This window comes from Pipistrellus kuhlii, unplaced genomic scaffold, assembly GCF_014108245.1.
Source record: "Pipistrellus kuhlii isolate mPipKuh1 unplaced genomic scaffold, mPipKuh1.p scaffold_m20_p_25, whole genome shotgun sequence".
Classification (NCBI taxonomy): Eukaryota; Metazoa; Chordata; class Mammalia; order Chiroptera; family Vespertilionidae; genus Pipistrellus; species Pipistrellus kuhlii.
Window position 1 is genome coordinate 34,207 of NW_023425524.1, and position 25,680 is coordinate 59,886.

Consider the following 25,680-nt stretch of genomic DNA (forward strand, 5'->3'; position numbering starts at 1 on the left):
GCGGGAGCTGGCACGCTCCTGGCTTCTCCGCAGAGCGGTGTGGGGCAGGGAGGTGGCGAGTGGCACAGGGCCCGTAGCGGAGGATGCCCAAGGCCACGTCCCTCCCTGGTCTCAGTGGGAGCACGGTGTCCGGCCCCGGCCCGGCCCCTGGGGAAGGAGTGACCGGATGAGGGTTCCCAGCCCTTTCCGCTTCCCCACCTTCGAGCCCAGAGACTGGCTGATCCGATCGAGGGGGCGGGAGACGTGATTCCGCCTCATTGATGGCAGCTGGCCGGCGCTGGCCCGCCATTTTCCCCGACAACGAGCAGCTGGTTCCCAGGGAGGAGATTCCAGAAGCTGGCTAGTGGCTTTCTGGGAGCAGGTGCACGCTGCTTTTTGTTGTTTTTGTAATATATATATATATATGTATTTATTGATTTCAGAGAGAAAGGGAGAGGGAGAGAGACACAGAGAGAGAAACATCAGTGATGAGAATCATGGACCAGCTGCCTCCTGCACACCGCACACTGGGGATGGAGCCCACAACCCGGGCCTGTGCTCCTGACCGGGAATCGAACCCTGACCTCCTGGGTCCTAGGTCGATGCTCAACCACTGAGCCACGCTGGCTGGGCCTGAGTCACGGTTTGATTCCCAGTCAGGGCCCAGGCCTGGGTTACTGGCTTGATCCCCAGTGTGGGGCGTGCAGGAGGCAGCCGGTCCATGGTTCTCTCTCATCACGGATGTTTCTCTCTCCCTCCCTCTCCTTGCCTCTCTGAAACTAATAAAGATATATTTAAAAACAAATAAATAAAAGACAAAATCCCTATATTTCTCCATTCTCCCCTCCTTCTCCTCCCTCCCCCGTTTGAACAGAACGCCTATGGAACGGCCGGCACAGGAATGGACAGGAGCCACCTTCTCAGGCCGGAGGGAGGTCTCCTCTCACGAAGGGCCCAGCATCCGCCATCGAAGCCGGACAGACTCCCAGGGCCCTGCCAGCGCCCGGGGGGCGGGCTCCAGCCCCTGGAAGGGCTCAGAGCGGGGTCCCAGGCGGGAGCTGCAGACAGGAGCTGGGAAGGGGGGGCAGCGCACATGGCTGGTTCTGCAGGGAGGAGGGAAGGAGGGAAGGAAGGAGGGAGGGAGGGAAGGAGGGAGGGAGGGCCTGCCCGGAGCCCAGGCCTCACCAGGAGCTGGTGCCCCCTGCACCAGAGTCAAGTTACCGTGTTTCCCCGCAAATAAGACATCCTCCGAAAATAAGACCGAGCGCATGGAAAGATAAGACATCCCCTGAAAATAAGACCTAGCGCAACGTTGGGAGGAAAAAATTAATATAAGACACTGTCTTATTTTCGGGGAAACAGGGTCTGACGTCTAAGGCCTGGGAGCTGTAACGTGTACGCGGCCCAAGTCAAAAAGATTCCTTCTTGTGCCCGGCAGGCCGGTGTGGCTCAGGGGTTGAGCATCGACCTGTGAACCAGGAGGTCACAGTTCGATTCCCGATCAGGGCACAGGCCCGGGTTACTGGCTCCATCTCCAGTGGGGGGCGTGCAGGAGGCAGCCGATCCACGATTCCCTCTCATCATGGATGCTTCTCTCTCTCTCTCCCTTTCTCTCTGAAATCAATTAAAAACAAAAAAGATTCCTTCTTGCTCTAGACCACATGTGTCAAACACAAGGCCCGCGGGCCAAATCCGTCCCGCCAGGCCTTGCAATGTGGCCCGCACCGCGCTGTCATCACTGCACTCCGCTGCGTTTCCATCACAATGACAGTTTATGACTGTTCAGTAAACCATTTGGCCCGCGATTTTAGATTTTGGCCCCTTCTCTGATTGAGTTCGACACCCCTACTCTAGACCCAGGCCCAGCCCTTGAGCGACAGGGGTTGGGGCAGTTCGCTCAGGAGGCGATTGGGGCCTCCAGGCGGGACCTGGTTGCGGGGCGGGGATAGGGGTGAGGGTGACAGTATTTGACAGTATTTGCCTAGTTGCTCTGCTAGATGGTTCCCATCGCTCCTCGCTTCACCCAGGGAGCTGCTTCACAGAACAAATAGCAACGGGTTTGGCCCGTGAGGTGGGGCAGGCGGCAGGAGGAGGAGGTCTGGGCTGGGATCCTAACTCACAGAGTTACCCCGGAGGCGCTGTTGCTAAGTGGTCGGCCACTCGGAGCTTCACCCCCTCCCCCCACCTCTGCCTCCGTGCGGGGGTCGGGGGAGGACCGTTCTCAGGACCCTGAGCCTGGGAGTTTGCCCCCAGCTGGGGGTGAGCACCAGGCGGGCTGGTGGCGGGAAGTGCGAGTCTGGGAGCCGGACCTCCGCTCCCCCTTCCTTTCCTGGGCTCGGCTTTCTTTCTTGATGATCTGCTCATTTCTCAGTTTCCCCAACCCTGGGGTTCGCCTCCCTGCCTCCTGGACCTCCCTCTGGGGGCTCAGGGATTGCCTCTTGGGGACACATCTCCTGGGCCTTGAGCCCCGTTGTTCGCTGGGTGTCACAGGCACCAGACTGGGACCCCCAATTCTTTTTTTTTTTTTTTAATATATATTTCTATATTGCTTTCAGAGAGGAAGGGAGAATGAGAGAGATAGAAACATCAACGTGAGAGAATCACGGATCGGCTGCCTCCTGCAGGCCCCACACTGGGGATCAAGTCTGCCACCCGGGCCTGTGCCCTTGACCGGAATGAAACCCGGGACCCTTCAGTCCGCAGGCCGACGCTCTAGCCACTGAGCCACACCGGTTTCGGCCCCAATTCTCTTTAAAAACATTTATTTTTATTAATTTCAGAGAGGAAGGGAGGATGAGAGAGAACCATGCACACCCCACCCTGGGGATGGAGCCCCCAACCTGGGCCTGTGCCCCTGACTGGGAATTGAACTCTGACCTCCTGGTTCACAGGTCACCGAGCCACGTGGCCCGGTGGAAGCGTTTTCTCGCCCCTGGTCCCCAGCCCCTCCTCCCCCTGCTCCTGCCGCCACGCAGAGCCGTGAACACCAGGGCCTGCAGCAAACATCGCAGGGCCCAGCCGCTCCTCCTCCTCTCCGCATTAATTACCAGATTAATCATCCTCCCGAGGCCTCCGCCCCCCGCCGGCCCCCGCCGGCCCCCGCCTTGGCCTCCTGAGCCGAGCTTCCGAGAGGAGGCGGCCTCTCCCCGCATCGGGCCGCCATCCATCACCGCCTGGCTGCCCTTTGGCATCCGGAGGGCACTTCGGAGTGTGCCCTGCCTGCCTGCCTGCCTGCGCCGGGTCCAGAAAGGCTGTGTCTGGGGAGACGAAGCTGGCTGGTGTCCCCACAAATGGACTCATTCAGGTCCCCATTCCCTTCCCTTTTCTTTAAAAATTTTTTTATTTTTTTATTTCAGAGAGGGAAATAGAAACATCCGTTCTGAAGGGAGAGAGAAACAGAAGCATCCATGATGAGAGAGCATCGTCGGTCAGCCGCCTCCTGCACGCCCCTCACTGGGGATGGAGCCCCCAACCCGGGCCTACGCCCCTGACTGGGAAGTGAACTCTGACCTCCTGGTTCACAGGTCGACACTCAACCACTGAGCCACCCTGGCTGGGCTGTGGCCTCTCATGCTTGACACGATGTCACGGTTGCTGCCCCCCGAACGGGCAGAACCTGGCACCTTGTCCTGGCCCCCCCCCCCCCCGCCCCCCCCGTGGCCCATGCGCTGTCTCCTGTCTGCCTTACACTCGACTGGAAGTTGGGGTTTACCCCTTCCTGGTGGTTTTTCAAATCCCTACGACTTTATTACTTGTATGTTCTTGTAAGGAACACCAAATTCTTTACTGAATAAGATTCTAATCTCTCTCTCTCTCTCTCCTCTCTCTCACACACACACAAGGCAACCTTAGGAGGTACTTACCTTGAGCCTCAGTTTACCAAGCTGTAAAATGGGTCCGTGAGGACACCGTGGGGTTACAGGAGGTGGACGGAAGCGCAGGGACAGGGTCTGGCGCGGGGCAGCGGTTCGGAGGGACCTGTCACCGTGTGGGTCAGGTTGGGGTTGCGTGGACGGCTGGGCAGCATTCAACAGAGACCTCCCCCCCCCCCCCCACTGCGCCCGGAGAGACGCTCACGGCCGCTCCCGCTGTGGACATGACATCCCATTCACCCGACAACACCGCCGCTCGTGTGGGCTCTTCCAAACATTTATTAAAAAAGCAAAACGGACGTTCTTCCCGAAAGGAACTGTGAAAAACCGGAAAGCAATACGAAGGTGGTGTCTAGCAGCATCGGGCGCTCAGCCTGCCTGCGGCCCCGTCTCCGGCCGGCCGGCCGGGCGCGCCCAGCGCCGGGGAGCCTGCGGGCCACGCCGTGTCCGTAGAATGAGCCATTCCGGGTTAAATAAGCTTAAATAAGGGTGTTAAATACAGGACACTTCATCGAAGCCTCTGCGCAGAGACGCGCCGGCCGGGAGCGCGGGGGGCTCTCGCCCGTGGGCCGGCCGCCCCCGTCTGACAGCGTCCGCCGCACACCCCTGAGCTAAGATCGGGGTGACTGCTGAGCGAGCCATGGACAGGGCGCCGCCTCTTTGTTAAAGAGCATCAGAGATTAGAATCTTATTCGGTCAAGGTCAAGATCCAGGCGCCGTCCGCTCCTGCAGGCGCGCTGGCCTCCGGAACCGCTCCGGGCGAGCGCCGAGCGTCGGGCACGCTCGACGGGGCCTCCCCGCGCCCGGACGCGCCCGTCTTATTGCTGTGAGAGCGGCCGTGCAGAGAGAACTACTGTACATCCAGAAAAAATAGACGGCCTTTCATAAAGTCTACGGCTGGCTATCTGCGCCGGCCCGCCTGACCGGCTGGGCTGGGACTACGGGAGTGGCTGACGCCTCTAGCAGGTCGCCTGGCACCAGGGACACAACTATTATATATACACAGACCGCGTGTGGCGTCTACGGGGGAGTCTAAGCTGACACTGGGGCTACATTCACCTCCGCACGGAGTACATTCATCTTCGCGCCCGCGTTCCCGCCCGCGACGGCCGCGGAGAGGGCGTGGGGCGCGAGGGTGGGGGGCGGGGGTGACCCCTGGCGGGATGGCAGCACGGCTGCCTGCGACGACGATGTGCAGGGCCCCTGGGCGTGTCCCCGCCCCCCCCCGAGGGGCCCCGGCTAGGACTTCTTGTCGACGGTGCTGAAGAACCACTCGGTGAACTTGCGCAGCTGGGCGGCGGCCGTCTGCGACTCCTCCTGCAGCCGCCGGTTGTCCTGGCGGAGGTGTCGCACCTCGGCCTGCAGCACCGCCTTGTCCTGCTTCTCCTGCGGGAGAGACTCCAGCGTCAGCGCTGCTCACAAGGCCCAGGCCTCCCTGACGTCCCACTCTTTTCTTATTTTAAACTGGGGGTGTCGAACTCAATCAGAGAAGGGGCCAAAATCTAAAATCCAGCCTAAATCGCGGGCCGAATGGCTTACTGAACAGTCATAAACTGTCATTGTGATGGAAACGCAGCGGAGTGCAGTGATGACAGCGCGGTGCGGGCCACATTGCAAGGCCTGGCGGGACGGATTTGGCCCGCGGGCCTTGTGTTTGACACATGTGTTTTAAACCATTCCCTTTGTTTACAAATGGGTCTCAGACGGGAAGGGAGAGGGAGAGAAACATCAAAGATGAGAGGGGATCCTGGATCGGCTGCCCCCACAGCCCAGGCGTGTGCCCTGATTGGGAATCGAACCCTGATCTCCTCTGGTTCCTGGCGGGGAGGGGGGTGCTGTGTGCGGAGAGGGCTGATCAGGGACAGAGGGCGTGAGAGGGAGCACCAGGCTTACCTTGCGGAGGTCGGTCTGCAGCTGCCGCAGGACCAGCTCCAGCTGGTTCACCTTGCCGGTCAGCGTGGCCGGGGACGGCTCCCTGAGAGGACAGAGGCACAGAGTGAGAGGCCCGCCCGGGCCCCGGGGCCCGCCCCGCGCAGGGCGCTCGCCGCTCGGCGCTCCCTCTGAACCATCCCCTGGGCCTGGGCGGGCAGGGTCCTCGGGGTCGGCACAGCCTGGCCGCGGAGGCCCCTCAGGGAGGGAGGGGTCCATCTGCACCGTCAGTGACTGGCAGGTGCTGATCTCGCCGTGGGGAGCCTCACACCGTGGGCACCGGCTGCACATCTGGGTGGCAAGGCCCGCCACGGAGCTGAGCAGGAGCCGGTCAGTCTCACCCCGTCCCTTCTCTGGCTGCCCTGGGTCTGAGGGACGGGGTGGCAGGGGGCACTGTGGCGGGGGTGCTGGCTGCCCTGGGTCTGAGGGACGGGGTGGCAGGGGGCACTGTGGCAGGGGGTCTGAGGGACGGGGTGGCAGGGGCACTGTGGCGGGGGGTCTGAGGGACGGGGTGGCAGGGGGCACTGTGGCGGGGGGGGGGGTCTGGCTGCCTGAGTTCCCGGATGCCTGACCCCTGGGCTGGGATGGGGACGTGGCGGACCACGGACTCACCCCGTGGCGTCCAGGAAGTCCTGGCCGCCGGGCTCCAGGCACAGGGGCAGCTCCGGGGCGCCCTCCAGGCCCTGCGCGCGCTGCATGTCCGTCAGGGTGCAGAAGGCGGCCACCCGCTGGTCTGGAGGGACGCACGGAGGTGTTAGCCCCACCGATCCTTGTGGAAAGGAGCTTCCACCTCCCTCCACCCCCAGTCCGTCCACAAAACAAGCAGACGCGGGCAGCACTGGCGCCGGCCGCACGGCCCATGCACACAGCCCGACGCGGCAGGCACAGGGGAGCCCACGGCTCCTGCTTCCGCCCGGACAGACGCCGACGGCGCTGGACCAGGACCAGGACCGGGACCCGGACCCAGACCCGGGACCCAGGAGGCCACGCTCCTCAGCCCCAGCCCCAGAGCACCGTGGGCGCGCGGCCCGGCCCTCGACGTGCCCATGCAGACGTGCACACGGATGCAAGCACAGGGCCCGGCCGCCCGGGCCCGCCAGTCACCTAGGTAGGGCGCGTGGTGATAGAGCAGGGCGAGCTCCTCGTCCGCGTCCAGGCCTGAAACAAGAGCCGGAGACCCCGTGAGGAGGCCGCTGTGCGCGGGCCCCTGCGCCCCAGGCCCGCCGGGCCCCAGCGACAGGGCTGCGAGGCACAGCAGCCCGTCCCTGATGTGAGCAGAGCGGGCGGGCTCGACGCCATCAGCCCCCTCGGGGAGCAGCGGGAGCCAGGGCGGGGCTGACAGCGGTTCCGCCCGGAGCTGAGAGCCCGGGGAGGGCGGGGGTGGGGGGGGCTGAAGTGCAAACAGATGGGCCCTGAAGCATTCTGGGGAGTAGCTCATCCCAGCGCAGCTTCCAGGGGCGGCGAGGGGGGAGGGGCCCGACTTCTGCGATGGGGACACTCGGACAAAGCAATGACTGACATGGTCCCATATGGCTCAGACAAAACTGTGAAGGGAGAGAGGCGTACCGTAGGTGACCGAGTCCCCTAAACAGCTTGTAGGGTGCAGAGACACCCACCCACACTATACACACACACACACACACACACACACACACACACACATGCATGCCTCCACCTCACATCTGTCTGCCTGGAAAAACACCAACAGGCTCCCCGACGGTGACAGGGTGACGGCTGGGTCGTGGGACACAGTCCGCCGGCTGCATTTAGGAGTCGGACGGGCAAAGGGCCACATCTTGCCCTCACCAGACCACAGAACCGCACGCATGAAACAGGCCTGAACTGCTCCCCGATAGTTCTCCGACTCACAGGACGGCGGGCCAGGAGCCCGGGCAGAGTGTGGGTACCCGCTCACTGATTCATCGCACTGTAATAACGCTGTGCAGTATTTCTCTACTGGAAGCTTTTTTTTTTTTTTTTGCTTCTTCTTTCGCGTAATTTCCAGTAAGCAAGTTTTCAGGAATTAATTAGGTTTCTGGTCCAAGGGTGGGTACGTTTTTCATCATCTTGCCTGAACCAAAACGTGAATCATTTTGTGATCTGTGTAAGGACATGGGCGGCGGGCGGGCATTCCTCACAGCTCCCCAGAGCAGCTGAATCACTTTGATGCTCAGAAGGTGCGAGCTGGCAGCTCAGGCGCGTTGACGTTGACCCGTGTGGTCGAGCGTTTCTCGAGGACATATTCACGCGTGATTCTTCTTCTGAGGACTGTGCATGCGTGCACCTAGACCAGCGGTTTTCTGCTTTCTGGATATGGGAGCATAGCTGTACACATTTATTTACCTCCAAAATGTATTCCTTTCTTCTTCGCTTGCTTTCATGTCCAGGATCCCAGGATACAATTATAGGATGTGGTTGCAAATGATACCTTTGGTTTCTGGATTTAAGAAATATATTTATCCTATTTTCCTATTAATTATTATGCAGATCTTTGGAATAGAGTAGATTTCTTTGTTAAGTTTGAAGGTATCTCTCAAATCTTCTTATTAAAAACTAGAGGCCTGATGCACGAAATTCCTGCAAGGGACTCCGCCCTCACAGCCCTGGCTTCATCCGGAAGGTTGTCTGGACGGTTGTTCGGCTGTTTGGTCTAATTAGCATATTAGCTCTTTATTATATAGGATAGGTTCTAATTATATTAGATACGCCCTTTTGGTGAAACTGATATAACTTTTAATTAATTCACCTGCTGTAACTTGCAATTAGAAGTTGTTTTTTTTTTACTAAACTGGCTAAACTCTTGCCAATAACAACGAATAATCTTTTTGGTTTACCACAACGTTTCATTTTCACACCAAGATTGTCATGAATCTTTGTGTGTGTTTGTTATCAGGAAAGAACCCTCTGAGACAATAAAGCTGTGTCTGAATTTGAAGAAAAATGTATACGAGGGCACCATTATTCTTCAAAGTTTGCAAACAGTGAACTGTAAACTCAGTTTCCGGTGATCTTTGGGAATAGGGACATTCTTGGACAATTCTCCCACTGCCCTCTGCACTTGGCCTTGGGGTGCTTCTTGCAAGAAGTGCCCAATCATCTGACTCATCCATTAAGTAAAATATATAGATGCATGACATTCTTTAATTTTTACAATCTCTCTTATGGATGATTTACTACTAATTTCCTTTCTCATTTCTAACACTGTCCACTCATACTTTTCATATTTTGATCCAATTCATATTGGTTTATAGACCTTAGAGAAACTTGATCCTAGGTGTTTTTTTCACTTATAAATCGCACTGAAAATGTCATTTGCCAGTTTAAAAAAAAATTATTTTATTCCTTTCCTTTCTTTTTTTTACTTTCCCTCACGGCATTTGCAGAGTCTTTTAGAAGTGCGATCCCCAAGGAGGGGTCGTTAGTCACAGCTCCATCCTCAAAGATGTGCGAGCATCCAAAGCGCTAGCCCAGACCCCCGGGGACAGGCGGCCCCCAGATTGCCACCCCTGGAAGCGGGGAGTCCTTACCTTCGAACGCCTGAGCGGCATCCACGAGGTGGGACCAGTCCAGGCCGGTGCCCGCGTCCGGGAGGGGCATCAGGCCGGGGTCTGCGCACTTGGTCTTGTCCGACAGGGACCCGTCGGAGAACCAGAACTCGTCTAAACGAAGCAGAACCAGAGTCAGGCAGATCGCAGGACGTTCAAACTCCTCCTCCTGCCTCTCACTGCAGGACTGAGTGGTACCACCGGGCCCAGGGGCTCGGACCCGGGTCAGCGGGGAGGGGCACCCTGTGCTTTCGGTGTCCCGGGCTACTGGCCCCGGAACCCTGCGCCCGAATGGCCACTCCCACGTCTCTCTCTATCGGGGCCACTGAAGAGATTTTACCCTGAACCCCCCCCCCCCCCATCCCCTCGACCCCCAGCACCGGGAGCCAAGGCCCTGCCTGCTGGGCGGATCCACCTGCCCGGCCCGCTTTCCTTTCACGTCTCCAGCCTGATGCGCCCGCCTCAGTGACTTCGCAGGAAATGTACACGGGTCCTGGCATGCACCGCCCGAAACCCGCTGGCGAGGTGTCTGTCTCCCGAGCTGAGATTAGGATCTCGATCTCCGGAGAGCAAAGATCCCGAACGGGTTCAGGCCGGAGCATCAAAAAGCTACAAATCCCTGCCCCGGAGGCCTGGCTGTCCCCATCCCGCCCGGAGGAGCTGGGTGAGGCCTTCCCATCGCAGCGGAAGACACGGGCTTGCTCCCTTTTCGTCTGCTCTCTCTCACCTCCACACCGGGAGCCAGCCCCGGACGAGTCCCCGCTAGAGAAAGGTTCTCTCTCTGAAGATCAGACGCGGTCTGGGAAAGCGCGAGTTTTAAAGTGGAAAAGGCCCAGCTGGCATGGCTCAGTGACTGAGCGTTGACCATGCACCAGGAGGTCCCGGTTCGATTCCCAGTCAGGGCACTTGCTCGGGTTGTGGGCTCCATCCCCAGCAGGGGGCGTGCAGGGCATAGAGGTAGGTTGTGGGTTGGATTCTCGTTTGGGGCACGTACAGGAGGCAACTGACTGATGGATGCTTCTCTCTCTAAGCATATCTTCGAGGGAGGATTTAAAAAAACGTGTTTAATACAGATTTTCAAATTGTCTTCAAAATTGATTGCATTGGCGAAACCGGTGTGGCTCAGTGGATAGAGCATCAGCCTGCAGACTGAAGGGTCCCAGGTTCGATTCCGGGTCAAGGGTATGTACCTTGGTTGCGGGCACATCCCCAGTAGGGGGTGTGCAAGAGGCAGCTGATGGATGATTCTCTCTCATCGATGTTTCTAGCTCTCTATTCCTCTCTCTTCCTCTCTGTAAAAAAATCAATAAAATATATTTTAAAAAAATGGATTGCATTGTATTGCTTAACTTCTTTACAATGCGCACTCTGGGGATTTTATCATATAAAGAGGAAAACACACCAGCACATGCTACATGGTTTAAAAAGTAACCCCCCCAACCACCTCCGGAGGAGATCATCCGAGGGGGCCCATGAGGCCCCGGGTCCGAGCCCCCCAGCCCCCACTCACTGCGCAGGCTGGCCAGGCCGGGCGCGGGCTGCGTGCGGGGCGGCAGGGTGCTGCGCTGGGGCGGGGTGCTGCTGAACAGGATGTCGCTGGGCAGGGCGTGGTCCAGGGCGGAGCTGCGGGAGCTGGCGAGGGAGGCGCCCCTGCGGTGACCGCACACGCTCTCGTCCGAGAGGGTGCGGTACAGCGACCGGCGAGGGGACAGGTTCCCGTAGAAGGAGAACTAGGGTTCGGACACAGGGTGGGGAGAGCACAGGCGTCAGGCAGCCGCGAGCACAGGCTGAGGCGACAGTGAGCGGGGTCCCAGCAATCACCGGTACAGCCCTGGCCGGTGTGGCTCAGCGGTTAGAGGACCAGCCTGCAGACTGAAAGGTCCGGGGTTCGATTCCCGGTCAAGGGCACAGGCCAGGATTGCGGGCTTCATCTCCGGTGGGGGCGTACAGGAGGCAGCCGATCAATGATTCTCTCTCGTCGTGGATATTTCTCTCTCTCTCCCTCTCCCTTCCTCTCTGAAATCAATAAAAATATATTTTTTGAAAACCACCGGCACAAGGTCATTCTGTGAGACGGTGTGGTGAGTTAGACACGCTCAGCTCTGTCACTAAAACGCTAAGCGTGGAGAAACTGTCATTTCCGGCCAGGTACGCAGAGCGCCTGGCTTGATGGTGATGGGAAGTGACTCCGTGTTGCTATGGGGCCACTCCTGTGCCAATCATCGGCCGGTGAGGTCCAGTCTAATCTAAACAGTGACACGCTGATGGTGACTGCCCGCCTCCCAGGCCATGCGACAGGCTGTGAGAAATGGAGCCGATGCAGTGACGCTGCTGTCCACCTTACAGCATTGCTCACAGGAGACAGTCACCATGGCTGGAGACTTAAACTTTTTTTTCCCTTTTTTTAAAATATATTTTTTATTGATTTTTTTACAGAGAGGAAAGGAGAGGGACAGAGAGCTAGAAACATCGACCAGCTGCCTCCTGCACACCCCCCACCGGGGATGTGCCTGCAACCAAGGTCCATGCCCTTGACCGGAATCGAACCTGGGACCCTTCAGTCCGCAGACGGACGCTCTATCCACGGAGCCAAACCGGTTTCGGCTAGAGACTCAATCTTAGTCGTCGTTGACCATAACCAGCGGGAAAGGGACCATCATGATGACCGTGCATTAAAGCACAGACAGAGCAAGGAAAGTTCTTCCTAAAGAAGCAAGTAGTCAAATACTAAAAAAAAAAAAAATTAAAAATCTGAATTTCCTACTTCTTCAACGCACTGGACCACACTCCTTTCACACGAACTACAGAAAGAGCCAGACGTTTGCGTGAAACAAATATAGAAACGGCTACCGCCACGTGGGACTGCAGCCAGCGGCTAAAAATACCCCATTGTGCGCGTCCCCTCCACTGTCAGTCCGTCCCACCGAGGCGCCGGCTGAATGTGAGCGACCGGGGTTAAATTTGCTCCATGAGAAGGAGGTGATCTGTCTCTGAGGAAAAACCCGCCTGTGCCAAGGAGTTCCCTCCTGTTAACAGCAAAGGGACCGGACTTGGCGTACGGCAGTCTGTGCCGGCTCAAGGCCCAGCCTAAGGGACTGGACGCAAGTTACAAAGAAAAGGCTCAGCCTGGCTGGTGTGGCTCAGTGGTTGGAGCGTCGACCTGAGAACCAGGAGGTCACGGTTCGATTCCCAGTCAGGGCACAGGCCCCGGGTTGCGGGCTCCATCCCCAGTGCGGGGGGAGGGGGGCGGTGCAGGAGGCAGCCGATCCATGATTCTCTCTCATCATGGATGTTTCTATCTCTCCCTCCCTTACTCGCCCTTTCTCTCTTTGAAATCAATAAAAATACGTGTATATATTTTTTAAAAAAAATCAATCACGTAGCGGATGGCTGTCGGAGCCGGGATCTGAGGCCAGGCCCTCAGGTCCCCGATGGTGAGCTCCCTTTGGTGCCCAGGAACCCGGAGCCCCCAGAGTCGCTGACCTTCCTCCTCCCCTCCTCCGCGCAGGGGCTGTCCGGGAGCAGCAGCTTCACAAAGTCCTCCTTCGACAGGACGTGCTGCGTCTCCGAGCCGCCGTCGCCCACGGCCGCCGTCGGATGCTGCGCGGCGGGGGACATGAGCTCCATCTCGGCGAACAGCCTGTCGGAGCGAGCAGAGGGGGGTGAGACGCGGTGCCCAGCCGTCCGCAGAGCGCCCGCAGCGTGAGGATGGACATCCCGTACGCAGACTCAGCCGGCACGCAGGCACCGCGCGCGGCTCTGGACCGCTCCGTCCGTCCTGTCGCGTCTGCGGCATCCGCTCTGCACCCCTCCTCCCTCCCCCTCCTCCCTCCTGTGTGTGAAACGAGTCAACTGCAGAGTCAGACTCCTGAATAATTCAGAGACGAATCCCGTCCCCAAGCCCGGAAAGAGAAGAAACGCAGGCAGCTTCTACAATAAAGGCTGCCTTCTCCTCCCCTGCTTGGCCAGCGTGGCTCAGTGGGTGAGCGTCGACCTAGGAACCAGGAGGTCCCGGTTCGATTCCCGGTCAGGGCACATGCCTGGGGTGCGGGCTCCATCCTCAGTGTGGGGAGTGCAGGAGGCAGCCGGTCAATGACTCTCTCTCATCAATGATGCTTTTCTCTCCCTCTTCTTTCCTTTCCTAAATAAATAAAAGTTTATAAAATCATTCATCTGAGATCCTCGTGCTCCTGAGAGGGCACCCGGGTGCCGCCCAGAAACCGGAGCCAGCCAGCCAGCCACACCCCGGATCTGGGATCTCGGGGCCGCAGGGAGGGGCCGGGAGCCCGGGTCTAGGAGTAATCAATCCCGGCGTGCGCCAAGCAGGTTTTGTCATCAGCCGCTCCGGGAGCGGCCGGGATAACGCAGGCAGCTGTCACCCCTCGTTATCAGCACATAAAAATGCATTTATGCGGACAAAGGCTGTCTGGCTGAGTTACTGCCTCAGCGCTTTTCCAGGGAGGGAGTCCGTCTGAGGAGCTCTGCTCTGGAGACGCCATCGGAGCAACACAGCCCCCTGCGGACGGAGCGAATGAACGGGGTCAGCCAGGCGACAGGGCAGCCCCGGGGGCCGGAGACGTCGCTCCCGGGGGGCCCGGGCCCGGGGCGGCGGACGGCGGGGCGGCCGCTCCCTGGGAAGCGATCGGGTGGGAGACTCGGACTCGCTCGGAAGGAGCAGCGATGCCCTGGGAATCTCCCGGCTTTGGCTCGGCTCCCGAGGCGCTCGGGGGAGCCTGCGTGCGGCCTCGGACCTCGGAGCCGCAGCCACACGGACATGAGCAGACGGCGGTGTGGAAAGCGCCTGTTAAAACGTTTGAGACGTGACTGGAGATTTGGTTGGCCTTGGGGGGTGGCAGGGCATGAAAAGGGGCCACGAGACACGCCCTGGCTCTGGGGGGCGGGGGGCGGGGAGTCTCTGATGAAGCCACGGAGGGACCACGAGATACGACGATGAGGCCAACGCCCAGCCAACGCCCAGGTGCCATCCGTAGCTGCCGAACGAACATCTAACACCTAGACTGGCGGCCCCTGGAAAGCAACAGTCTATTGAAAACACCTGCGTAGAGTAGACGTGCGCAGCCCAAACCCACGTTGTCCAGGGGTTTGTCAGCCGTAACTCCTAATAAAACGCGCCGTTCCAGCTTTCCTGAGCGCCGGCCCAGAAATCCACAGCCTCTCCCGCTACGTCAGTCATTTTACTAAGGCTGCCGGGCGGTGCGACAGTCAACATGTCCCCCCGGCCCGCCTTGTAGCCGGGACTAGAGGTGAGCACACGGATGCTCCAGACTGTAGGGGTGTCGAACTCAATCAGAGAAGGGGCCAAAATCTAAAATCCAGCCTAAATCGCGGGCCGAATGGCTTACTGAACAGTCATAAACTGTCATTGTGATGGAAACGCAGCGGAGTGCAGTGATGACAGCGCGGTGCGGGCCACATTGCAAGGCCTGGCGGGATGGATTTGGCCCGCGGGCCTTGTGTTTGACACATGTGCTCCAGAGGGCCCGGAGCTGGGGAATACGCATGTGCGCGTGTGCTTGTTCATGTGTGTGTGCGCATGTGCACGCATGTGTGCGTGCGTCTGCAGGACCATGGATGAACAGTCCTCCCTCCCTGCCCCCCAGACTGAAGGGAAGTCACAGTCCCGCTGAAACTGGGTCACATGGAACAGCAGCTCTAGCGAACGCACGCGGGCTGTGTGGGACTCAAATTGTCCTTGAACTTGTTTATTCCGAGTGGATGCTCATGCCACCGGCAGCACATCCCCGAGATGGTGCCCCTGCGGGCAGCTTTCTGAATAGAAGGAGGGACAGCAGGGGTTGCGTTTACATTTACATGTAAAAGTCAAGGAAAAAGAAGACTTGGGAGAAATAGAAATGCCAATGTTTGGCGAGTTTTCCAAAGATGTTTCAAGGTTGTTCTTCTTTATTTATTTTTTTTGAAATATATTTTTATTGATTTCAGAGAGAGAGAGAGAGAGAGAGAGAGAAACGTCAACGATGAGAGAGCATCATGGATCGGCGGCCTCCTGCACGCCCCACACTGAGGATGGAGCCCGAAGCCTGGCATGTGCCCTGACCGGGAATCGAACCGGGACCTCCTGGTTCATAGGTCGATGCGTAACCACTGAGCTACACTGCCCGGACTAGCTTATTCTTTTTTTTAGAAAATACATTCTGTTGGGGAGATACATGTGCTCAGCCCAGGCTGCCTGGAGGGGCCCTCGGCCACCTTACCCCGGACACTCGGGCTCCTCGGGGGGCGGGCTGTCCTCCGACTTCTTCCAGCCGATGACGTACTTGCTCACGGCGCCTTGGCGGTGGTAGGCCTTGGACATGGCCCCGGGCCCCGGCGGGCCGCTGCTGTGGGCCACGATGTAGACTTTGGATGTGTCCAGGGACCCGGTGCTTTTGGGACAGTGCGCGGAGGGGCTGCCTGAGTGATGTGAGCCGCTGAGGAGAGGACAGACAGAAGCGGCGATGCACCCGGAGCCCAGCGGTGCCGGCTGGTCCCCACGCTCCCGGCCACCCGCTTTGAGCATCCGTGTACGCCTGCTGCCCGTGTTCCAGTTCGATGTCCCCCCGTGTGCGTGCAGCAGCCTCCTGTCCCGGAACGCAGCTCGCACTTGAGCATCCTGAGCCCGTGGAGGTCGGGGGGATCTGACATGTCTGCCTCCTGCTGCCCGCCTGCTCTCAGAGGCGGGCAGGAGCGGCGTGGCTGTGAGCTGGGTGGCATGCCTGGTTTTGTGCTCAGAGGTGGGCAGGAGTGAGCACAAACACGTGGCTTGCTAGTGTGTAAATCTCACAGTTCAAAACGTATCTCACCCGCACGCTGCTCCTCTCTCAGCCCCCCGCCCCACAGGTGAGGCGTGCGGGGCCCAGGGGGTCCCCCGGGGGAGGTGCCAGGGCCCAGGGGGCATCGCAGGTGCGGGCGCTCACCTGGAGTGAGAGGAGATCTCGCTGAGGTCGCCCATGCTGCCGTCGGCGGCGCCGCCGGTGGGGGCGGGCGCGTAGCCATGGACCGCGTACAGCTTGGCCTGCTCGTCCTCCGGCCCCGAGATGTCCCCGGAGCCCGCCCAGGGCTCCGCCCGGCTGTGGATCATGGACCTGCTGCCCGGCAGGTGCCCGGGGCCCAGGCCCGCGGGGGGCAGGCAGGGCGCCGTGTCGATGCCGCTGTCGGTGGACGCCCCCTTCAGGTAGGTCAGGCCCAGCAGCTCGGGGTCCAGGTCCCCGGAGCCGAAGTGCTTGTCGTCGCTGGTGCTGGAGGCGCTGCTGGACAGCGTGGCGCTGCTGGAGGGGCTGGGGCAGCCCTTGTCCGCCATCTGCGGGGAGAGGAGCGGGGCGTCAGGGGGCACTGGCCACACATCGCCACGCTGGGCGCACACGTGTTTCCCACAGGGAAGGTCTGTGTGCCTGAGCTTTTTATGTATTTTTTCACCTCGGCTCAGAGAGACCTGCAGGGTCAAGGATGCGCCGTGGAAAAGGCCTGGCAATGAGCTGATGTGACGTGGCCAGAGGCACCCCAGAGGCTGCACACACAACACATGTGCAGAGGACTTACATGGGGGAGGACTCACGCAGGGGAGGACTCACGCAGGGGAGGACTCACGTGGGACAGCTTGTTGGGAGACTCCTTGCAGCTGCCGTCCTTCTGCAGGCCCCGGTCCTTGTAGGAGCCCAGGACTTTGGAGGGCGGGCCGTGCCACTTGGCTTCTGTCACACGGAGAGAGAAGAGCTGAGCACCGGCAGAAGAGCAGAGAGAACAGGCCGTGGCTCTAGGACTTTCTGGTCTTACAGCGGACATGCCCCCGAGGTGGCAGGACAGGCACCATAGAGGCACTGGTCCGGTCCGGCCCGGCCGGCGTGGCTCAGGAGCTGAGCATCGACCTATGAGCCAGGAGGTCACGGTTCGATTCCCGGTCAGGGCACAGGCCCAGACTGCGGGCTCCATCCCCAGTGCGGGGGCAGGAGGCAGCCGATCCATGATTCTCTTTCATTATTGATGTTTCTCTCTCTCTCTCTCCTTCTCCCTTCCTCTCTGAAATCAATAAAAATATTTAAAATGTACATAAAAATAAAAAAAGGCAATGGTCCATTTTTATTGGCACCACTAGTCTGATCCAGCCCAATGACCTCAGGGGTCGAGCTGACACACTGACAGGTGACACCTACCAGCCATGTGTGGAAGGAGCGAGTGAAGGCGGGAGGGACGGAGAAGAGGGAGCAGGAGGGAGGGCGTGGGGGGGCGGGGGGCAGGGGAGCTCCTCATTACCTGGGTGCCTGCCTCCGTCCATGGCGTCATCCCGGTCCCTGGCTCCTTCACACTCCAAAGGGCCCGGGCCCTGGTGCTCCAGCAGCAGGGGGGACTGGCACCTGGGGAGGGCACAGAGCTGAGCCGCTGCCATGTTCCCGGGCGCCCTGGGGCTCACCTCACCGGCGGGCGCCGGGGCACCCGGGGAGCCCATGCTGCAAAGGTGACCCCAACCTCAGCCCACACGGAGGCAGCCTTCCGCTCCTCCCTCCCAGGAGGCAGCAAAGGGCTGTCGAGGCGGCCCTGCCTGCTCTGCCACGCAGGTGAGGGCACACGTCCAAGGGCACTGCCCAGAGAGCCCGCCACCTTCCTGCCCACGCGCTCACTAAGACCTCACTAAAGAAAGAAGAGCAGCCGGCGTGGGGCTCAGGGCTGCGCGTCCACCATGAACCTGGAGGTCACGCCTCCTTCCGGTCAGGGCATGTGCCCGGGCTGCGGGCTCCATCCCCAGTGTGGGGCGTGCAGGAGGCGGCCGATCCATGATTCTCTCTCATCATGGATGTTTCTCTCTCTCTCTCTCTCTCTCTCTCTCTCTCCCTATCCCTCCCTCTCTGGTAAAAATACATTAAAAAAAGAAAAAGCAGACAAGCTCGGAATACAGACAAACGAGCACTAGCTGCCTAGACAGAAACCAGGAGCCCCGGGCTGGACAGGCTCAGCCTGGCATCTTCACATCCTCTGGGGGCTGCGTATGCCGGGCAGTTCCCAAAACAGGCTTCCCCAGGCTCCTGGGCTCCCCTAGGCCCTCCCTAGACCCCCAGCTCCTCCCAGGGTCTGACCAGACCCCCCCCCCCACACCCTCAGGCTCTGACCAGGCCCCCCAACACCCTCAGGCTCTGACCAGGCCCCCCAACACCCTCAGGCTCTGACCAGGCCCCCCAGCGCCCCCAGGCCAGGGAGGGTGAGGTGGGCATACCCGTCGTAGCCCACTTGCGGTCTCCAGGGCCCACTGCCTCCAGGCCCAGGGTCGCTGGAGGAGGACTGGTTGCTGGGTGAACTTCTGAAACGGGACAGAGTCATTAGCAGGCCCCGAGGCCTCCGTGCAGCCCGCCCCTGGCCTGGCTGGCGTTCCCAACGAGCCCGCTGCCACAGGGCAGAAGCACACGCGGCAGGAGAGGCAGTATCTGTGAGGCAAACTGCGGCTCTCGAGCCACAGGCGGCTCTTTGGCCCCCTGAGTGCGGCTCTTGCACAAAATACCACGGCCTGGGCGAGTCTGTGTGGAAGAAGTGGCGTTCGAAGAAGCTTAAGTTTAAACAACGTGGCTCTCCAAAGAAACGTCCATCGTTGTGCGGTTGATATTTGGCTCTGCTGATGAGTGAGTTTGCCGACCACTGATCTAGAGGGTCTGAGTGGCCAGTAGGACTGCGGAGGGAGGGAGAGTGGGCCCTGGTGGCGGAATCTGTAAATAGGACCCTCATTTTTTTTTCATTTTTTTTTCATATTTGCTTTTCCACTGCAGTTGGTGTCCGGTGTCATATTAGTTTCAGGTGAACAACAGTGACTGGCCAGACGCACTGTACAAGGGGGTCCCCCGAGCTTCCCAGGATGCACCTGGCACTGCACGGTCCCCACAATGCTGCGGATGCTGTTCCCTACGCTGCACGTGACGTCGAATGGCTGTCTGACACTCAGTCCCTCGCAGGGACCAGCGTGCCATCAGCTCCATCCTGGGGGCTCCCGCATCCCTGCACCCCCGCACCCCGGGCCTGCCCCAGCGCCGCCTGCCAGCACCCCGCAGCCACACGGGGAGGCCCCCCAGCCTGGCTGCGCCCCGGGGGGTGGGACCCTCGGCTTCCGGAGGGGGCGCCCGGTACCTGGTGCCGTCGGGCAGCTTGCGGTCGAAGGAGGTGCTGCGCGGGATGGCGGCCTGAGCCTGCGGGAGCAGCTGCGGGCACGGCAGCCGGTCGGGCGTGCCGGGCGCGGGCGAGGCCCGGGGCAGGGGCTGTAGGGCCGGGGTGGGCACCCGGTGCCACGTGGTGTTCCTCCGGAAGGGGGTCTTGTACTCGCAGGGGGTGCCCTCGCTGTCCAGCTTGTACTCCACCATGGGGACGCGGCAGAGCTCCGAGCAGCCTCTGCGGGGCCGAGGGGAGAGGGGGGGGGTGGTCAGGCACCGGCTGGGCTTGTGGGGCCCGCAGACCAGAGGCAGGGCTCCTGCATCCGAGGAGCAAGTCTCGGGGGTCCAGGGAATTTTCCGGGGAACCCGCCAGGGTCAAGGGCCGCGGAGTCACGTTCTGAATGGACGGGACGGGAACCCTGCATCTCGGGAAGCAGAGGGCGCCCCCTCTGCATGTCTGGGTTACAAGCTGATCAGGCTGGGCGTCAGAGGAGGGATAAACAAAGGGAAGACAGATGGCTGAGTGGTGCGGGCACTGAATTCACGCTCAGCCTGGGGTCCTTAATAAGGGATGTAATTCAGCTGGAGTCTCGGAGGAGGGAGGCGCTGTCAGTGCGGAGCCGGGAGGAGCGGCTGAGAGGAGCGACGGGAACTGCAAGGCGTGCGGCTGAGGGGCCGGGCGGAGAGTCCGCTTCCGGCCTCTGCGCGGCCCTCTGCCAATGATTGTTAGCTTTAAAAAACCGCCATTCTTTGGCCCTGATACAAATCAGCTATTCTCAAAAGAAGGGCTTTCTTTTTATTTAAAACATTTTTTAAAAAAAATAATTGTTATTTTTTTCCGAGAGAGAGGAAGGGAGAGAGAGAGAAACATCAATGTGAGAGTGGAAAAGCAGACAGGCTGCCTCCTCCTGGTCCGTTACCCATCGAGCCCATGACCTTTCGGTGCACAGGAAGATGTCCAACCGACTGAGCCACATGGGCCGGGACCAAAGAAGGGCGCTATTTTTAAATCTAAATTAATTTCATTGTAATGTGACACTTTTACGGCAACTGCTCTTATAAACCGAATATTTCCTTCTTTATTTCTGTGGCTGAGACATCATGGAAACACTGCTAATTATAACATGTCATCAAACCCGGACACCTGAGTTCTGCTCCATATGTAGATGAAATTCCTTCAAAAAATGGGGAGATGCCCAGCCAGTGTGGTTCAGTGGTTGAGCATTGACCTATCAACCAGGAGGTCATGGTTCAATTCCCGGTCAGGGCACAGGCCTGGGCTGTGGGCTTGATCCCCAGTGTGGGGCGTGCAGGAGGCAGCCGGTCCGTGATTCTCTCTCACCATGGGTGTTCCTCTCTCTCCGTCCTCTCCCTTCCTCTCTGAGATCAATAATGTATATTTTTAAAGGATGCGAACAGTAAATTAAACCTGTCTTTAGGGAAAGGGGGAGAGGGGTCAAATAGGAATTACCAAGGAGCCTGCAGAGGCCCATGGGCACCTGTGTCTGCCCCAGCGCACCCTCTCTCTGTGAGGGGGGAGGGGGTCCCCAGCACAGGACGTGTTCCCAGCTCATCCGAAGCATCACCGCCAGGGCTGCTGGGAAGGGACTCCCGCAAATGCCTCTGCAAGAAGCAAGGCCGAGTGGACCCAGCACAACAGGCGCTTCCGAGAAAGTGAGCTGCTCGTCATGTGTGTGCATGGACATGCGTGAGGGAGACGGAAGCCCCTGCTTGCCTGCACTGGTGCGCAGGTTCACGCCTGCTCCACGCCTGCCTGCCTTCCTGCCGGGACCCAGCCAGGCGTGGAGGGAGCCGCCCTTCCGGCTTCCCCCACGTCTTCCGATTTCTCGCCAGAGGAGACACTCGGAGACAATAGACCAGGCTGTGGGGCCGCTCACAGGGAAGCTTTACAACAAATGGCATGCCATCTTCGCAGGCTCCCAATTAGCATGCGAGAGAGACACCCGTAGACACTCAGCTGCGGGGTTAGAAATAAGTGCGATTGCTAACACTGCGGCCGCGAGCCAGCAACTGTCTGAGCCTAACGCGTGTGAGTGTGCCCTGCCAGGCACGCCGCCGTGTCGGCCAAGGTCACGGCAAACGTGCTGGTTGGGCATGCAATTCGACGGGACGGGGAGAGTGGCGAGCAGGATCTTACGTTCACTGCGTCACTCTGAAAACCTGCCCGGCGGGCGTGGCTCAGGGGCTGCACTTTGACCTGTGAGCCTGGAGGTCGCGGTTCGATTCCCGGTCGGGGCACAGGCCCGGGGTGCAGACACAATCCCCGGTGTGGGGCGTGCAGGGGGCAGCCGGTCCATAATTCTCTCTCATCACGGGTGTGTCTAGCTCTCCCCCTCTCTCTTCCTCTCTGGAATCAATAGAAATATATTAAAAAAAATAACGCACACACACACACACACACCAAAAAACCAATGTGGTCCCTGTGAACCAGCTCTGTGGGCTTCCTGTGACAGGGACACGCATGCACGCAGTGCCTCCTCCTGCGGCAGGAAGCAGTTCCCACTCGCGCATCCTTGGCCAAAGCTGCTGCCGCTTCTGGCCAGGCCGGCGCCCAGGGGCGTCCGCTCCGCCTCACAGCTGACAGCACCCCGCTCGCTGCCAAGCCAGCTCGGCCCCTGGGCACCTTAACCCCGGACACCCAGCGCGAGATGCCAGCAAGAGGGCACTGCGCCCGAGGCCTGCTCCCGGGTGAGGGCCCCTCCTTTCCTGGAAGAACCTCCACTGACCATCACTAACTGGAGCACTTGAAGGAGAGGCTGGGGGGGGCGGGGGATGTTCTCCCCTCGGAGCCTGACCCAGGACGGCCTTGTGGAGCCCAGCGGGCGGAGCGGTTTCCTCTCCCCTCCCAGCAGGACGCTCCACACCAACCACCTGCTCTCCCTGACGGAGAGTGTTCGCTCTGGGCTCCAGCCCAGACCCGCCATGTGCAGCCCAGAAACGGGAGCTCTTCTTTACATAGATGTTTACTGGCTTCAGACAGGAAGGGAGAGGGAGAGAGAGAGGTAGAAACATCCATGATGGTAGAGAGGATCATGGATCGGCTGCTTCCTGCCCGCCCCGCACTGGGGATGGAGCCCGCAACCCGGGCCTGTGCCCTTGACCGGGAATCGAACCGGGACCTCCTGGTTCATAGGTCGACGCTCAACCCCTGAGCCACACCGGCCAGGCTAGGTTTTTTTTTCTTCTTCTTCTTCTTCTTCTTCTTCTTCTTCTTCTTCTTCTTCTTCTTCTTCTTCTTCTTCTTCTTCTTCTTCTTCTTTCTTCTTTTTATTAAAGGCATTTGAACCAATTAGCAGGGCCTGGACCGCACGGCCACAGCCTGACCACGTAATTACCACTTGCGTGCGTCTGCTGCCCTCGGAGGGGCCTGCTGGTTCCACTCACTTAGCTGCATGGCAGAGACTCTTGCGCGAACCCAGCAATCGGAGGGAAGGCCTGCAGTAAGTATGCTTCCATGCTGCCCCGGATCCCAATCCACCACCCACCTCGTCCAGCCCTTGACCGCGTCCCACAGGCCCCAGGCCACAGCCAGTCCCACAGATGTCCGAGGCGCTGCAGCTCCGACTTCCAGAGAAGGCGCGAGGAGAGGGCGGGAAGGGGGCACGGCTCATCAGACACGGGTCGCCTCGGACCTGGGGCCTCTGGCCTCTATCTCAGTGCCCTTTCCAAAACCCGTGGCCAGCTCCTTAGAAAGCCACCAAAGAGCCCAGCCACGGTTCGATTCCCGGTCAGGGCACAAACCCGGATTGCGGGCTCATCCCGTGTGGGGCGTGCAGGAGGCAGCCGACCCGTGATGCTCTCTCATCATTGTTTCTCTCTCTCTCTCTCTCTCCCCCCTCCTCACTTTCCGTTCCTCTATGAAATCAATAAAAATATAGTTTTAAAAGAGAAAGAAAACCACCAAAGAATAGGTAATATGGCCCACGTGTGCCATGTTTGCCACTAGGAGCTAAAAAAAAAAAAGAAAAAAGAAATCTTGGAAACAAAGGCGGACAGAATCCCGAAAAGAACTGCTTGCTCCCTCTCTATTGTGCACTTTGCAAAAGAACACTCCGGGCCCTGGGGTTCAGGCAGTCGCTGATGTTTTAATCGCTCTTTACATCTGTTATGCTAATCATCGCCTGCTAATAGCTAAACGACTCTTCCCAAGTCATCCAACAAGGTGACAGGGGGAATTGAGGCTCAGTCACCAGATTCTCAAACTCTTTCTTCCTGATGCGTGAAAAAATCAAAAGCATGCAACGGGGAGAAGCCACACAGGACGGCTTCCGGGGAAGGAAGGAGGGACTAAATGAAAGATTAACTCCCTTCCCTACAAATGCCCTTGACTTACAGACACAGAAAGCCAGCTCGACTATAGACAGAAAAAGAGACATCGGCCCTGGGCTGTGTGGCTCAGTGGTGGGAGTGTAGGCCCATCCAACAAGAGGTTGTGGTTCGATTCCCGGTCAGAGCACAGGCCCAGGTTGCCAGCTGGATCCACCGTGAGGGGCGTGCAGGAGGCAGCCGATCCATGGTTCTCTCTCATCATGGGTGTTTCTCTCTCTCTCTTCCTCTCTGAAGTCAATAAAGATATATTAAAAAGTAATAATATCCTAGCTGGTTTGGCTCAGTGGATAGAGCATCAGCCTGCGGACTGAAGGGTCCTGGGTTCGATTTTGGTCAAGGGCACATGCTTGGGTTGCAGGCTCGATCCTCAATAGGGGGCGTGCAGGAGGCAGCCAATCAATGATTGTCTCTCATTGCAGTTTCTCTCTCTCCCTTCCTCTCTGAATGTAATAAAAACATTAAAAAAAAAGTAATAATAATAAAAAAATAAAACCTCATTCTAGTCCAGATTTCCACTCACCATGTGTGTGTGCGCTCGTGTACACACACACCCACACACATGCTCACTGCTCATCTAACACGCGTGAGCTCCCTCCCCTTCCGGCTTTGATTCCCGCCCTCCCCTGGGCACTGGAGGGAGCTGGATGGCCAGGCCACAGGCAGCAGCAGAACAGCCGACAAGCACAGCGAGCCCCACGCTTACAGAGCGACGAGAGAATCACCATTTGGATTCAGGACAACATGAGATAATTTCCACTGTTTTGCATTATATAGAAAAATATGTCATGTCAACAGAGGACGAGAAATCACACAAAACAGATGCACCCCAGCAAGGAACTCCATTTCCATTTTTATTGGACATGGCTCCTAAATCACTCGCGTTGCCTAACAGCTCATGCGTGATTCTGATGAGCTGTGACTTCCTTTCTGCCCTCCTTTGGAGTGGATCTGCTTTCCCGGAGACGACACTTGCAGAATGTCAGTCCCCTGGGCAGGCCGGCCGGGGGCGGGGCCACACCAGCCCCCACAAAGCCAAAGTTAATGAAGCAGCTTCAGCAACTCTTCACCTTGGCCCAGAGACTGGGGAGCCCGCCCCCCTTTAATCTCGCTTCCACGCAAAGAGTGCTATTCCCAAGCCGCTTCCCGCCACGCGTGCCCCATCCGTGTGAATCCACGCAGATCCAGTCCCGGCCGGAAATCACTTCATCAGCTCCCCCAAAGGGGACCCTCCCTGCCTGCCCGGGGTCCCCTGGAGCTCGGCTGGCGGGTGGCTGAGGGATCATCACCCCGAGGCTTGAGGAGGAGACTGCAAAATGCAGGGGTAGCTTTTGATTCCACGGGGAACGCTTTTCCAGCCATAGACTTCATCACATCCGGCAGCTTCCGAGTCATAACAAACACCTGACCTCAGATCAGCCAGCCGGGATTGGGGGGGCGGGGAGAGGGGCGCTATGAGTGACAGGCCCCGCCCGCTGCCCTCTGACAGCCATCAGGCTGATAAGGGCAGGAATGAACGGGCGCATTTTCACTTGCTCGTCACAGTGTTTATGAGGCACGGAATCTCTCGCAATCCATTCACTGGGCCGTTTTGGCCATCCTTGTGGGCTCTTACATTAAAGACAAGTTTTAAAAAATCACACACACACACACACACACACACACACACAAATGCATGTTTTCTCCTTGCCCCTCCTTGACAAGGACAGAGAGCCAATTTGTTAAAAAAAAAAAAAAAGACGGGTTTCACGCCACAAATTAAAGGTGTAGTTTTAGCTTAAGGCCTATGTTTGTACGTTTTGCTACAGGATGGATGATGTTTAGCTACGGTTCCTTAAAAAGATTTGTATTTTAATTTTTAAAATG

General features: G+C 58.8%; 1 protein-coding gene across 7 annotated transcripts in view; it reads right to left on the bottom strand.

The window, feature by feature from the left end:
• Positions 1 to 4,109: 4,109 nt before the first annotated feature.
• The window catches only part of SIPA1L2 (signal induced proliferation associated 1 like 2), a 41,249-nt gene continuing 19,678 nt past the window's right edge, over positions 4,110 to 25,680 (bottom strand). Inside the window, exons 9-22 of one of the 7 annotated variants that reach the window (XM_045587047.1) lie at positions 19,448 to 19,705; positions 18,549 to 18,632; positions 17,594 to 17,694; positions 16,915 to 17,034; positions 16,261 to 16,643; positions 15,559 to 15,774; positions 15,008 to 15,016; positions 14,209 to 14,213; positions 12,809 to 12,965; positions 10,836 to 11,055; positions 9,308 to 9,439; positions 6,393 to 6,513; positions 5,745 to 5,826; positions 5,020 to 5,237 (exon numbers count right to left, since the gene is read on the bottom strand). In XM_045587047.1, the coding sequence (XP_045443003.1) occupies positions 5,091 to 5,237; positions 5,745 to 5,826; positions 6,393 to 6,513; positions 9,308 to 9,439; positions 10,836 to 11,055; positions 12,809 to 12,965; positions 14,209 to 14,213; positions 15,008 to 15,016; positions 15,559 to 15,774; positions 16,261 to 16,643; positions 16,915 to 17,034; positions 17,594 to 17,694; positions 18,549 to 18,632; positions 19,448 to 19,705 (2,035 nt within the window). In that variant the 3' untranslated portion in view covers positions 5,020 to 5,090. Of the gene's footprint in view, positions 5,238 to 5,744; positions 5,827 to 6,392; positions 6,514 to 6,884; positions 6,939 to 7,761; positions 8,268 to 9,307; positions 9,440 to 10,835; positions 11,056 to 12,808; positions 12,966 to 14,208; positions 14,214 to 15,007; positions 15,017 to 15,558; positions 15,775 to 16,260; positions 16,644 to 16,914; positions 17,035 to 17,593; positions 17,695 to 18,548; positions 18,633 to 19,447; positions 19,706 to 25,680 lie in introns of those variants that run through there. The other 6 variants (XM_045587045.1, XM_036453518.2, XM_045587046.1 and 3 more) reach the window with 6 other exon arrangements.